Source organism: Dendrobates tinctorius, unplaced genomic scaffold (assembly GCF_039654945.1).
Source record: "Dendrobates tinctorius isolate UK_male_01 unplaced genomic scaffold, ASM3965494v1 ptg000057l, whole genome shotgun sequence".
NCBI lineage: Eukaryota > Metazoa > Chordata > Amphibia > Anura > Dendrobatidae > Dendrobates > Dendrobates tinctorius.
In genome coordinates, this window is record NW_027361725.1 from 31006907 (window position 1) to 31021807 (window position 14901).

Here is a 14901-nt window from a genome sequence, read left to right on the forward strand (position 1 = left end):
TGAGGACCAGTGTAATGTGGAGACCAGTATAATGTGAGGACCAGTATAATATGAGGACCAGTGTAATGTGGAGACCAGTATAATGTGGAGACCAGTATAATATGAGGACCAGTGTAATGTGGAGACCAGTATAATGTGAGGACCAGTATAATATGAGGACCAGTGTAATGTGGAGACCAGTATAATGTGGGGACCAGTATAATATGAGGACCAGTGTAATGTGGAGACCAGTATAATGTGAGGACCAGTATAATATGAGGACCAGTGTAATGTGGAGACCAGTATAATGTGGAGACCAGTATAATATGAGGACCAGTGTAATGTGGAGACCAGTATAATGTGAGGACCAGTATAATATGAGGACCAGTGTAATGTGGAGACCAGTATAATGTGGAGACCAGTATAATATGAGGACCAGTGTAATGTGGGGACCAGTGTAATGTGGAGACCAGTGTAATGTGGAGACCAGTATAATGTGGAGACCAGTATAATATGAGGACCAGTGTAATGTGGAGACCAGTATAATGTGAGGACCAGTATAATATGAGGACCAGTGTAATGTGGAGACCAGTATAATGTGGAGACCAGTATAATATGAGGACCAGTGTAATGTGGGGACCAGTGTAATGTGGAGACCAGTATAATATGAGGACCAGTGTAATGTGGAGACCAGTATAATGTGGAGACCAGTATAATATGAGGACCAGTATAATGTGGAGACCAGTATAATGTGGGGACCAGTATAATATGAGGACCAGTGTAATGTGGAGACCAGTATAATGTGGAGACCAGTATAATGTGGGGACCAGTATAATATGAGGACCAGTGTAATGTGAGGACCAGTATAATATGAGGACCAGTATAATGTGGAGACCAGTATAATGTGGGGACCAGTATAATATGAGGACCAGTGTAATGTGGAGACCAGTATAATGTGGAGACCAGTATAATGTGGAGACCAGTATAATGTGGGGACCAGTATATTATGAGGACCAGTGTAATGTGAGGACCAGTATAATATGAGGACCAGTGTAATGTGGAGACCAGTATAATGTGGAGACCAGTATAATGTGGGGACCAGTATAATGTGGAGACCAGTATAATGTGGGGACCAGTATAATGTGGGGACCAGTATAATATGAGGACCAGTGTAATGTGAGGACCAGTATAATATGAGGACCAGTGTAATGTGGAGACCAGTATAATGTGGAGACCAGTATAATGTGGGGACCAGTATAATATGAGGACCAGTGTAATGTGAGGACCAGTATAATATGAGGACCAGTGTAATGTGGAGACCAGTATAATGTGGAGACCAGTATAATATGAGGACCAGTGTAATGTGGAGACCAGTATAATGTGGAGACCAGTATAATATGAGGACCAGTATAATGTGGAGACCAGTATAATGTGGGGACCAGTATAATATGAGGACCAGTGTAATGTGGAGACCAGTATAATATGAGGACCAGTATAATGTGGAGACCAGTATAATATGAGGACCAGTATAATGTGGGGACCAGTATAATGTGGAGACCAGTATAATATGAGGACCAGTATAATGTGGAGACCAGTATAATGTGGGGACCAGTATAATATGAGGACCAGTGTAATGTGGAGACCAGTATAATATGAGGACCAGTGTAATGTGGGGACCAGTATAATGTGGAGACCAGTATAATATGAGGACCAGTATAATGTGGAGACCAGTATAATGTGGGGACCAGTATAATATGAGGACCAGTGTAATGTGAGGACCAGTATAATATGAGGACCAGTGTAATGTGGGGACCAGTATAATGTGGAGACCAGTGTAATGTGGAGACCAGTATAATGTGGGGACCAGTATAATATGAGGACCAGTGTAATGTGAGGACCAGTATAATATGAGGACCAGTGTAATGTGAGGACCAGTATAATATGAGGACCAGTATAATGTGGAGACCAGTATAATGTGGGGACCAGTATAATATGAGGACCAGTGTAATGTGAGGACCAGTATAATATGAGGACCAGTGTAATGTGGGGACCAGTGTAATGTGGAGACCAGTGTAATGTGGAGACCAGTGTAATGTGGGGACCAGTATAATGTGGAGACCAGTGTAATGTGGGGACCAGTGTAACGTGGGGACCAGTATAATATGAGGACCAGTGTAATGTGGAGACCAGTGTAATGTGGGGACCAGTGTAATGTGGGGACCAGTGTAACGTGGGGACCAGTATAATGTGGAGACCAATATAACACACAGCTTCTATATCTGCCACTAGATTAGAACAACCTCGTCCTCTAACAACAAAAACTTCCCATCTAGTGACTCCTCCCTCCCATGTGACTGATCACATGACCGTGTCATCACTGCAGGTCCTTGGCGGGAGCAGTTTGCAGCTTTCTCCCAGCGCGTGTGTGATAGGACTCAGGTACATTTCATACAGCACTGTGTGCTGGCGCCGGCCGTGGACTATACACAGCGGAGGCGGCTATGAAGGGGTTAATAGGTGCGTGCTTGTGTTACCGGCGCTGCACTGTGTCACGTGTGCTGCTCCTGCAGAGCTGTGCTGCCGCTCACTGTCGGCATTAGTGACTGGGTGTAAAGTTCTGGCTGTGGACTGAGCAGGAGCATATCAGCCTCTCATCACAGCAGGCTCCCTGCAGGGGTTGTCACACCGCTCTATAGGCGACGACTGTCCGATCAGTGGGGTCTGTCAGCAATGTGTGTACTGTGGTCATAAAGGTAAAGAGCCCCCCCCATACAGGTGCACAGCCACCATACCTGTACTCAGAGGCGTACCTACAGTTTTTTTTGGGGGGGGCAAAACTTCTGAGTGGGCCCCTAACCAGGTAACTTTGATTAGAACTCGGTGACGCCCCCTAATAGTGGATGTAGGAGATGACTGCGCTGTACTGAAAATAATCCCTATAGAATGACCAACGTGGATATTACTGCAATATGGTCAGTGGTAGATTCCAGTCCTACAGAATATATGAGATAACAGCACAGTTATAGATAGCGACTTACCGCTGACGTTCTTTCTGATGGAATCGGTCACTTTTCACGTCTTTTCCATCTGGCCCAGACCGACATGACAACTTCTCCAGCCAGAACTCTGCTACAGAAATTACAACAAAAACACATTTCACTTCTCATATTCCAGCCATATCACCATGTATCCCCAACCTGCACAAACCCCTCATCCTGGTGACACCCCAATCCTGAGCCGCTGCTGCCGTATGTGTCCCTATTACTACACCTGATACCCCAATACTGAGCCGCTGCTGCCGTATGTGTTCCTATTACTACACCTGATACCCCAATACTGAGCCGCCGCCGCTGCTGCCGTATGTGTCCCTATTACTACACCTGATACCCCAATACTGAGCCGCCGCTGCTGCCGTATGTGTCCCTATTACTGCACCTGATACCCCAATACTGAGCCGCTGCTGCCGTATATGTCCCTATTACTGCACCTGATACCCCAATACTGAGCCGCTGCTGCCGTATGTGTCCCTATTACTGCACCTGATACCCCAATACTGAGCCGCTGCTGCCGTATGTGTTCCTATTACTACACCTGATACCCCAATACTGAGCCGCTGCTGCCGTATGTGTTCCTATTACTACACCTGATACCCCAATACTGAGCCGCTGCTGCCGTATGTGTCCCTATTACTACACCTGATACCCCAATACTGAGCCGCCGCTGCTGCCGTATGTGTCCCTATTACTGCACCTGATATCCCAATACTGAGCCGCTGCTGCCGTATATGTCCCTATTACTGCACCTGATACCCCAATACTGAGCCGCTGCTGCCGTATGTGTCCCTATTACTGCACCTGATACCCCAATACGGAGCCTCTGCTGCCGTATGTGTTCCTATTACTGCACCTGATACCCCAATACTGAGCCGCTGCTGCTGTATGTGTCCCTATTACTACACCTGATACCCCAATACTGAGCCGCTGCTGCCGTATGTGTTCCTATTACTACACCTGATACCCCAATACTGAGCCGCCGCCGCTGCTGCCGTATGTGTCCCTATTACTACACCTGATACCCCAATACTGAGCCGCCGCTGCTGCCGTATGTGTCCCTATTACTGCACCTGATACCCCAATACTGAGCCGCTGCTGCCGTATATGTCCCTATTACTGCACCTGATACCCCGATACTGAGCCGCTGCTGCCGTATGTGTCCCTATTACTGCACCTGATACCCCAATACTGAGCCGCTGCTGCCGTATGTGTCCCTATTACTGCACCTGATACCCCAATACTGAGCCGCTGCTGCCGTATGTGTCCCTATTACTGCACCTGATATCCCAATACTGAGCCGCTGCTGCCGTATGTGTCCCTATTACTGCACCTGATACCCCAATACTGAGCCACTGCTGCCGTATGTGTCCCTATTACTGCACCTGATACCCCAATACTGAGCCACTGCTGCCGTATGTGTCCCTATTACTGCACCTGATACCCCAATACTGAGCCACTGCTGCCGTATGTGTCCCTATTACTGCACCTGATACCCCGATACTGAGCCGCTGCTGCCGTATGTGTCCCTATTACTACACCTGATACCCCGATACTGAGCCTCTGCCGTATGTGTCCCTATTACTGCACCTGATACCCCAATACTGAGCCGCCGCTGCTGCCGTATGTGTCCCTATCACTGCACCTGATACCCCAATACTGAGCCGCTGCTGCCGTATATGTCCCTATTACTGCACCTGATACCCCAATACTGAGCCGCTGCTGCCGTATGTGTCCCTATTACTGCACCTGATACCCCAATACTGAGCCACTGCTGCCGTATGTGTCCCTATTACTGCACCTGTTACCCCAATACTGAGCCACTGCTGCCGTATGTGTCCCTATTACTGCACCTGATACCCCGATACTGAGCCGCTGCTGCCGTATGTGTCCCTATTACTACACCTGATACCCCGATACTGAGCCTCTGCCGTATGTGTCCCTATTACTGCACCTGATACCCCAATACTGAGCCGCCGTTGCTGCCGTATGTGTCCCTATTACTGCACCTGATACCCCAATACTGAGCCGCTGCTGCCGTATATGTCCCTATTACTGCACCTGATACCCCAATACTGAGCCGCTGCTGCCGTATGTGTCCCTATTACTGCACCTGATACCCCAATGCTGAGCCGCTGCTGCCGTATGTGTCCCTATTACTGCACCTGATACCCCAATACTGAGCCGCCGCTGCTGCCGTATGTGTCCCTATTACTGCACCTGATACCCCAATACTGAGCCGCTGCTGCCGTATATGTCCCTATTACTGCACCTGATACCCCAATACTGAGCCGCTGCTGCCGTATGTGTCCCTATTACTGCACCTGATACCCCAATGCTGAGCCGCTGCTGCCGTATGTGTCCCTATTACTGCACCTGATACCCCAATACTGAGCCACTGCTGCCGTATGTGTCCCTATTACTGCACCTGATACCCCGATACTGAGCCGCTGCTGCCGTATGTGTCCCTATTACTGCACCTGATACCCCGATACTGAGCCGCTGCTGCCGTATGTGTCCCTATTACTACACCTGATACCCCGATACTGAGCCTCTGCCGTATGTGTCCCTATTACTGCACCTGATACCCCAATACTGAGCCGCCGCTGCTGCCGTATGTGTCCCTATTACTGCACCTGATACCCCAATACTGAGCCGCTGCTGCCGTATGTGTCCCTATTACTGCACCTGATACCCCAATGCTGAGCCGCTGCTGCCGTATGTGTCCCTATTACTGCACCTGATACCCCAGTGCTGAGCCGCTGCTGCCGTATGTGTCCCTATTACTGCACTTGATACCCCAATGCTGAGCCGCTGCTGCCACATGTGTCCCTATTACTGCACTTGATACCCCAATGCTGAGCAGCTGCTGCCGCATGTGTCCCTATTACTGCACCTGATACCCCTTATACACGCGCGGCCCTGCTCCGTGCACCCCATACACGCGTGGCTCTGCTACATCCACTCTGTAAGCCCCTCCTGACCCCACACAGAAACTTCACCTCAACCAGCACAGCAGAGTCCTGCAGCCACTGAAGCCCCTGATCATGTGATCCCTGATTCCGCCCCTCCTGTGACCTCATCACAGGTCCTGTGCACACAGAATAGCCCAGGACGCTATTGCTGTCTGTGAGGTGGCTGTGACCGCCTTCTCAGGGGCCCATAGCGGCCGGGCGGCAGAGTAGGGAGATCGATTCTCCCTGCTCTGCCGCAGATTCGAATGTAATAATGTGGGCGCGCTGTGCACGCCGATACAGTTACAGTAGCGTAGATCCGGTGGGCCCCCTCAGAGCGCGGGGCCCGGGGCCACCGCCCCCTCTGCGCCCCCGGTTGCTACGCTACAGCCTGTACTGTAACTGCCCCTACATGCAGGGTCACAGCCCCCATACCTGCACTGTAACTGCCCCGACATACAGGTGAACAGCCCCCATACCTGTGCTGTAACTGCCCCGACATACAGGTGCACAGCCCCCATACCTGTACTGTAACTGCCGCTATATACAGGTGCACAGCCCCCATACCTGTAGTGTAACTGCCCCTACATACAGGTGCACAGCCCCCATACCTGTAGTGTAACTGCCCCTACATACAGGTGCACAGCCCCCATACCTGTAGTGTAACTGCCCCTACATACAGGTGCACAGCCCCCATACCTGTAGTGTAACTGCCCCTACATACAGGTGCACAGCCCCCATACCTGTAGTGTAACTGCCCCTACATACAGGTGCACAGCCCCCATACCTGTAGTGTAACTGCCCCTACATACAGGTGCACAGCCCCCATACCTGTAGTGTAACTGCCCCTACATACAGGTGCATAGCCCCCATACCTGTACTGTAACTGCCCCTACATACAGGTGCATAGCCCCCATACCTGCACTGTAACTGCTCCTACATACATGTACACAGCCCCCATACCTGTACTGTAACTGCCCCTACATACAGGTGCATAGCCCCCATACCTGTGCTGTAACTGCCCCTACATACAGGTGCATAGCCCCCATACCTGTACTGTAACTGCTCCTATATACATGTACACAGCCCCCATACCTGTACTGTAACTGCCCCTACATAGAGGTACACAGCCACCATACCTGTACTGTAACTGCCCCTACATGTGCACAGCCCCCATACCTGTGCTGTAACTGCCCCTACATACAGGTGCACAGCCCCCATACCTGCACTGTAACTGCCCCTACATACAGGTTCACAGCCCCCATACCTGTGCTGTAACTGCCCCTACATGTGCACAGCCACCATACCTGTACTGTAACTGCCCCTACATGTGCACAGCCCCCATACCTGTAGTGTAACTGCCCCTACATGTGCACAGCCCCCATACCTGTGCTGTAACTGCCCCTACATGTGCACAGCCACCATACCTGTACTGTAACTGCCCCTACATGTGCACAGCCACCATACCTGTACTGTAACTGCCCCTACATGTGCACAGCCCCCATACCTGTACTGTAACTGCCCCTACATAGAGGTACACAGCCCCCATACCTGTGCTGTAACTGCCCCTACATACAGATGCACAGCCTCCATACCTGCACTGTAACTGCCCCTACATACAGGTTCAGAGCCCCCATACCTGTGCTGTAACTGCCCCTACATGCAGTTGTACAGCCCCCATACCTGTGCTGTAACTGCCCCTACATAGAGGTACACAGCCCCCATACCTGTGCTGTAACTGCCCCTACATGCAGGTGTACAGCCCCCATACCTGTGCTGTAACTGCCCCTACATAGAGGTACACAGCCCCCATACCTGTGCTGTAACTGCCCCTACATACAGGTGCACAGCCTCCATACCTGCACTGTAACTGCCCCTACATACAGGTTGAGAGCCCCCATACCTGTGCTGTAACTTCCCCTACATGCAGGTGTACAGCCCCCATACCTGTGCTGTAACTGCCCCTACATACAGGTGCACAGCCTCCATACCTGCACTGTAACTGCCCCTACATACAGGTTGAGAGCCCCCATACCTGTGCTGTAACTGCCCCTACATACAGATGCACAGCCTCCATACCTGTGCTGTAACTGCCCCTACATGCAGGTGTACAGCCCCCATACCTGTGCTGTAACTGCCCCTACATAGAGGTACACAGCCCCCATACCTGTGCTGTAACTGCCCCTACATACAGGTGCACAGCCTCCATACCTGCACTGTAACTGCCCCTACATACAGGTTGAGAGCCCCCATACCTGTGCTGTAACTTCCCCTACATGCAGGTGTACAGCCCCCATACCTGTGCTGTAACTGCCCCTACATACAGGTGCACAGCCTCCATACCTGCACTGTAACTGCCCCTACATACAGGTTGAGAGCCCCCATACCTGTGCTGTAACTTCCCCTACATGCAGGTGTACAGCCCCCATACCTGTGCTGTAACTGCCCCTACATGCGGGTGTAGAGCGCAGGATAAATGTGCTCCGAGCCTTGTTTTTTTGGTAGGCAGAATGAAAAATATCAACAGCATGTGAAGAATTGTTTTTTCTTTCTTTATACACCAATCTGGTATAAGTGACTTTATCCTTCTGGTCGGTGCGATTACAGCGATACCAGATTTATATCGGGTTTTTATGCTTGGCTGCTGTCATACATTATTTTATTGCAAAAACTAGTTTTTGCATCACCATATTTTGAGAGCTATAATTTTTCCATATGTCGTCCGATAGAGTCATGTTATGACTTGTTTTTGGCGGGACGGGATGACGTTTTTATTGGTACCATTTTTGGGCACATGACAGCTTTTGATTGCTTTCTATTCCGATTTTTGGAAGACAGAATGAGCAAAAACGAGTAACTCAGGAATTGTTTTTTTCGGCGTGTGGTAAAATTGTTAAGGCAGCTTTATTCTTCGGGTTTGTACGATTACAGTGATTCCCAATTTATATCACTTTTTTATGTCTTGGAGCTTTTACACATTAAAAACTATAGAAAAAAATATTATTTTTGCTTTACTTTATTATGAGAGCTATAACTATTTTTTTTTCTGCTGATGGAGCTATATGGTGGCTTTTTCTTGTGGGACAAGATTAAGTTTTCAGCGGTACCGTTTTTATTTACATTCGTCTTTTTGATCGTGTTTTATTGCACTTTTTGTTCAGCACTATGATAATGCATTGTTTTTTGCCTAGTTTATTTTTTGGACAGTGTTCACTGAATAGGTTAACTAGAACTAGCGGGACAGTTTTATGGAGAAAATCATCACGGACACGGCAGTACCAAATATGTGTACTTTTATTGGTTATTTTTTTATTTACATAAATAAATGCATTTATTGGGAAGATATTTTTCTTTTGGGATTTTTACAAAAAAATATTTTTACACTTTTTAATATTTTTTTTAAACCTTTATATATATATAGTCCCGTCCTAGGACAACACTGTATAGTGTCAGATCACTGATCTGACACTCTGCAATGCTTCTGCACTGCAGAGTATCACATCAGCATCTGACAGGCAGGGAAGGAGGCATGTCAGCGCCTGCTCTCAGCAGGCGCTCACAAGCCACCTTCCCTGTGGCTCTCATGCCACAACTTGGCATGAACCGCCTATAAGCATCCGACAATTCCTAAACATGCCCATACCTGTTTCTGGTAGACTGTTGCGGCCAATTTTGGACCTCCTCTACCTTGTTCTCCTGCAGTTTGATGTCACCCCTACTGACAGTATAGCCTAGGTATTTGGTCTCCTTCTTGCCCATGGCGCACTTCTTTGGGTTTATGTTAAGCCACGCCATCCTCAGAGTGGTCAGTACCACCTGGATCTTCTGCAAACGACTGCCCCAATCCGGGCTGAAGATCTCAAAATTGTCAAGGTAAGCTGCTGTGTATTTCTTGTGAGGAGTTAGGATCCGGTCCACAGCCCTCTGAAAGATGGCTGGTGCTCCTTGCAGACCAAAATGCATCCTGGTGTATTGAAAGCACCCATCAGGTGTAGAGAAGGCCGTCTTCTCTTTGGCTGTTTGGTACATGGGAATTTATCAGTGCCCTTTCGTTAGGTCCAGCGTGGTGATGTATCTTGCTCACCCCAACTTCTCAGTGAGCTCATCGACCTGGGGCATGAGAATACGCATCAAACGTTGACACCTCACTCCGCTGACGGTAATCATTGCGAAATCTCCATTTGGCTTCGGTGCAAGGATAATGGGAATAGATCAGCCACTATTTGATGACTCCCAGAGTCAACTTTCTTCTGACCTCCTTTGAAATCACATTGCGGCTGGCTTCAGGGATATGATATAGCTTAAGGTTTACCCGCATATGTGGTTCTGTCAGAACTTTTTGCTCCTTGGTCTGAGTGCATCACAGCAACTCTGAAAACATGTCTCGGTTTTGCTGTAGCAGTTCTCGCCACTGTTGTTTCTGGGCCAGTGATAGTGTCTCTTCAACATCCTCGACATTGGCTCCGGGGTTAGCCCAAGACAGGGAGCTTTCCCCGGCTCTCTATCATGTCATGGCTCGAGCAAGATGACGTGGTAGACTTGATAGAGTTTTCTTCTCCCTGGCTGGTGGACCTTATAGGTAACTTCTCTCAGTTTTTCGACCACTTCATATGGCCCTTGACACTTAGCTGGAAATGTATTTTTCACCATGGGAATCAGCACTACGACTCGAACTACAGGGCTAAACTGCTGATCTTTGCCGGATGATTGTAGACCCTTGACTGAGCCTTTTGTGTGTTGTGGAGGTTCTCTCACAATCGGCATTACCTCTGCAATTCTCTCCTGCATCCGGGCTATATGCTCGATGCTTCGGTGGGGTATAACTTCCGCTTCCCAGGTTTCCTTTTCAACATCCAGGAGACTGAGAGGGTGCTGGCCATACAACAGTTCAAATGAAGGGAACCCTGTAGATGCCTGTGGAACTTCCGTGATGGGAAAACAGCAGGTATGGAAGTAGGTAGTCCCAGACTACCATCCTTCTATACGACCTCCTTCAGCATGGCCTTCAGGGTCTTATTAAACCTCTCCATCAGGCCGTCCGTTTGTGGATTGCACACTGACATCCTGAGTTGCGTAATCTGGAGGGTCTTACTCAACACTCGCATCACTTTGTACATGAACAGAGGTCCTTCGTCCATCGGAATCTCCTTTGGCAAGCCTGTGCGGGAAAAGATATGGACCAGTTCTCAGGCTATATTTCTGGCTAAGGCTAGTTTCACATTAACGCTTTTAAGCGCAGCGACGGCCTGCGCCCGGCCGCCGCTAAGCCCCGCCTCCGCCCGTAGCTCCGCCTACCGGCGCATGACGCTACATGCGTCCTGCGTCCCCTATCTTTATCACTGGGGGCGCAGGCCGTGCGCAGTATGCGTTTGGCGGCGCATGCGTCCTTTTCACGGTGCGCCGACCAGCGCCAAACGCAACCTGCTGCCGTGAAAAGGACGCATGCGCCACCAAACGCATACTGCGCACGGCCTGCGCCCCCAGTGATAAAGATAGGGGACGCAGGACGCATGTAGCGTCCTGCGCCGGTAGGCGGAGCTACGGGCGGAGGCGTGGCAGGGGCGGGACTTAGCGGCAGCCGTGCGCAGGCCGTCGCTGCGCTTAAAAGCGCTAATGTGAAACTAGCCTTAGGAGTTTCTTAGGGGTATCACCTCCGGGTACTGTGTCACATAGTCCAGGACCACAAGGATATATTAATGCCCTCTGGCGGACTTTACCAAGGGTCCGACTAGATCCATGGCAATGCGGTAAAGCGGGACCTCTTTAATGGCTAATGGCACTAGGGAACTCCAAAAATGAGAGACTGGGGCGGTTAGCTGGCAAGTAGGACAGGACTTGCAGTAGTTCAAAATCTCTCGGCCAGTATAACCTTCGAAGAATCGAATCTGCTTTTGGGTCTTTTCTACACCCAGACGCTCACCCAAAACATGAGAATGGGCAAGGTCTAACACCCTATGCCTATAGGGCACTGGTGCTACCAGTTGTTCCAATATATCTCCCACTAGCTTATCATCCGTTCTGGAAAATCGCCATTTACTGCAATGTGTGGAAACCTGGTGTCGGCCCCCGGCTCTTGAGCAATCCCTTTGAGCACAGTCATATTATCAAACGCCCCTTTTAGCATAAGGTCTTTCAGTTGAGCAGTCCCAAAGTTCTCCCTGGAAGCCCCCAATTCAGGGATGTTGTCCCCTGGATTGCTATATCTCCTCAAGCACACACAGGGAAAACCGATCCGAATTCGACTGATGAGGGGCATTTAAGTGCAACCCTGCTCTTATAAATCACTTGGCACTTCCCCTTTCCACCATAAATCCCAGAATAAGGTAAAGTCCTGCTCTATTATTATCAGGTCCTTGACGACTCCAACCACATGGAACTTAGTGCCGCAGTTTGTTTCTATGGTTACTCGAGTAACAGGGCAGTTCTTAGCGTCATCTTGTATACAGCGGACGCCCACAATCCTTCCGTGGATCAGCTGGTGAGGGAGTATGACCCATACGATGATCATTAGGCACCCAGTATCAGAGTCCCTATACCAGTACTTCTAAAAGCCTGCCGGATAAGCATAATATGAACCGCACAGTCGTCACATTTTTCTTCCTTGGGATTTTGCCTGCACTTCTAGCCACCAACTGTGGTAGATCGTCTCACTCGACTGCTTAATGAGGTAGTCACAGGAATGCTTCTTGTTTAAATTTTCAACTGGATTATTAAAACAGGCTTCATAAACCAGTCAAAACAAAATAGACATATTCAGTCTTCTTGACATAACAAAACAGGACTCACTATAGTCCTTATAACTGCAGGGTTCGCCTGCACAGAAAATAGGGTTCAGCGCTGTTTACCACTTTTAGCTCCAAGACTTCTCCTTAGGGTGGAGATATGGTGAACAGCTGTCCTGTCCACCTCTTCAGCTGTTTGTATTAGACCTGAGCCTGTCATGGCTGATTAACCGCTTTCAGCACATAACATGCTGGAGCAAAACTTTCAAGTTTATATCACTGAAGCTAATAACCTCAGTGAAACATATCTTCCCTCCAGCACATTACCAGTGACCCTCTTAACATTAACTATATGGGAGACCGCACAGACTTCCACCATACATACATTTCGGCCTTTGTTTTCTACTTTGTGTTGGTATATCACATAAAACCTCAATAGAATACATTTAAGTTTGTGCTTGTAAGGTGAAAAAATGTGAAAACGTTCACAAGGTATGAATACTTCTTCAGGGCACTGTAAGTGGTACATAGCTTGTTCTTTAACAAAACTACCCTTTAACTTATAAACTTATGATTTTCTTTGAATTTGCTTTGCAAGGAATGGATGCCATCCAGCTAATGTTACTAATGTGCTGACAAATTACAACCAGTGTCTAGTTCTGACTGTTTTATTCATATTCACTGAAATAATCTTCTCTAATGGCTTCTCTGTGTCCTTACTTGTTTTGTCCTTAAACTTCTCTCAACTTGACGTTTTTGTATCTACGTTTGTTTTATTTACTCAAGATCCTGTTTTTTGTGTTAAATTGCACAATTTTTTTTAAAGAATTGTAAAGGATTACGGTTGTTAAACCTTGTACTACACACAACCTGACAACAGGTATCGGTCTTTATTTCAAAGAAAGCAGCAAGGCTGTGTTTTGTTTTGTTTTTTGTTTTTTTTTTCAGCCTCTTTATACAGTAGAACCACTCTTCCTCTCGTCAAAATTGTTATCCTCTTAATATAGTGTAATCATCATATCATATAGCACTGTGTATTTAACAATTGCTCATTTTTCCTTTCCACCCAGCCATAATTCTCTTTTTTCCATTAGGTGTATGACATCACATCATTAATAACTGAGAAACTGAATCCTTCTAAGCTCTATATAGATACAGGAGGTCAGTGTTTCTTGTATGATTCCTGAGTCTCTGCAAAAGTCCCTGGCGGGGGTGGGGAGGAGAGAGCAGCTGGTCAGGAGTTGTAGAGGGGAATGATAAAAGCAGGGAAAAAGACTTCATTTTTCTACTCAGAGCAGAGAAAAGAGAAGCAGTTTATGGATAGAAAGGCAAAATGAGCAATTGTAATATTTCAATTGCTTATAATATGATAACTGCAATATGTTAATAGGATAAAAACTTTGATGGGAGGAGGAGTGCTTGTTTAATGCTTAGATGTTCTCCCAGTACATATTTAAATCTAATACTGAGAATACCAAGAGTACTGGGGCTAAGAAGAGGCTGCGCACAATGCCGCCTAGAGTTGGTGCAATATTATTTGCACGTCTCATTTCATCGCCCATGACAGTATTTGAGTGAGAGTGACGCCTCTTATTTGATCACATCTGTGGTTCTTCTTTTGATTAACCAGAGTGACGCAACTTTATTGTTGAGGAAGGATGGGCATAATACGTCATGCCTAGCCAGTTAATCAAAAGAAGAGCCTTGGATGCTGTCAGGTAAGATACGTTTTTCTTTTTTTTTCATTCCAGCAGCCACAGACCACTGGCATTGCTGATGGAATGGAAGGGGCACATTGTTTTACAGCAACTACATGTACTGTCCACCCTGTTTCTGACTGCTGATCTGCAGTTGTGACCTGAAGATACAGTTAGGTTCATATATATTTGGACAGAGACAACATTTTTCTAATTTTGGTTCTAGACATTACCACAATGAATTTTAAACAAAACAATTCAGATGCAGGTGAAGTTCAGACTTTCAGCTTTCATTTGAGGGTATTCACATTAAAATTGGATGAAGGGTTTAGGAGTTTCAGCTCCTTAGCATGTGCCACCCTGTTTTTAAAGGGACCAAAAGTAATTGGACAATTGACTCTAAGGCTATTTCATGGACAGGTGTGGGCAATCCCTTCGTTATGTTATTCTCAATTAAGCAGATAAAAGGCCTGGAGTTGATTTGAGGTGTGGTGCTTGC

General features: G+C 47.7%; 1 protein-coding gene across 12 annotated transcripts in view; it reads left to right on the forward strand.

The window, feature by feature from the left end:
• Positions 1-2278: 2278 nt before the first annotated feature.
• The window catches only part of CDIN1 (CDAN1 interacting nuclease 1), a 481777-nt gene continuing 469154 nt past the window's right edge, over positions 2279-14901 (forward strand). For 2 of the 12 annotated variants that reach the window (XM_073577871.1, XM_073577877.1), the window contains exon 1: positions 2279-2418. Coding sequence is in view for 3 of the 12 variants with exons in the window: in XM_073577875.1 (XP_073433976.1) it covers positions 2481-2496 (16 nt within the window). In the remaining 9 variants the exon portion in view is untranslated. Of the gene's footprint in view, positions 2497-2590; positions 2733-13799; positions 13867-14901 lie in introns of those variants that run through there. The other 10 variants (XM_073577878.1, XM_073577872.1, XM_073577873.1 and 7 more) reach the window with 10 other exon arrangements.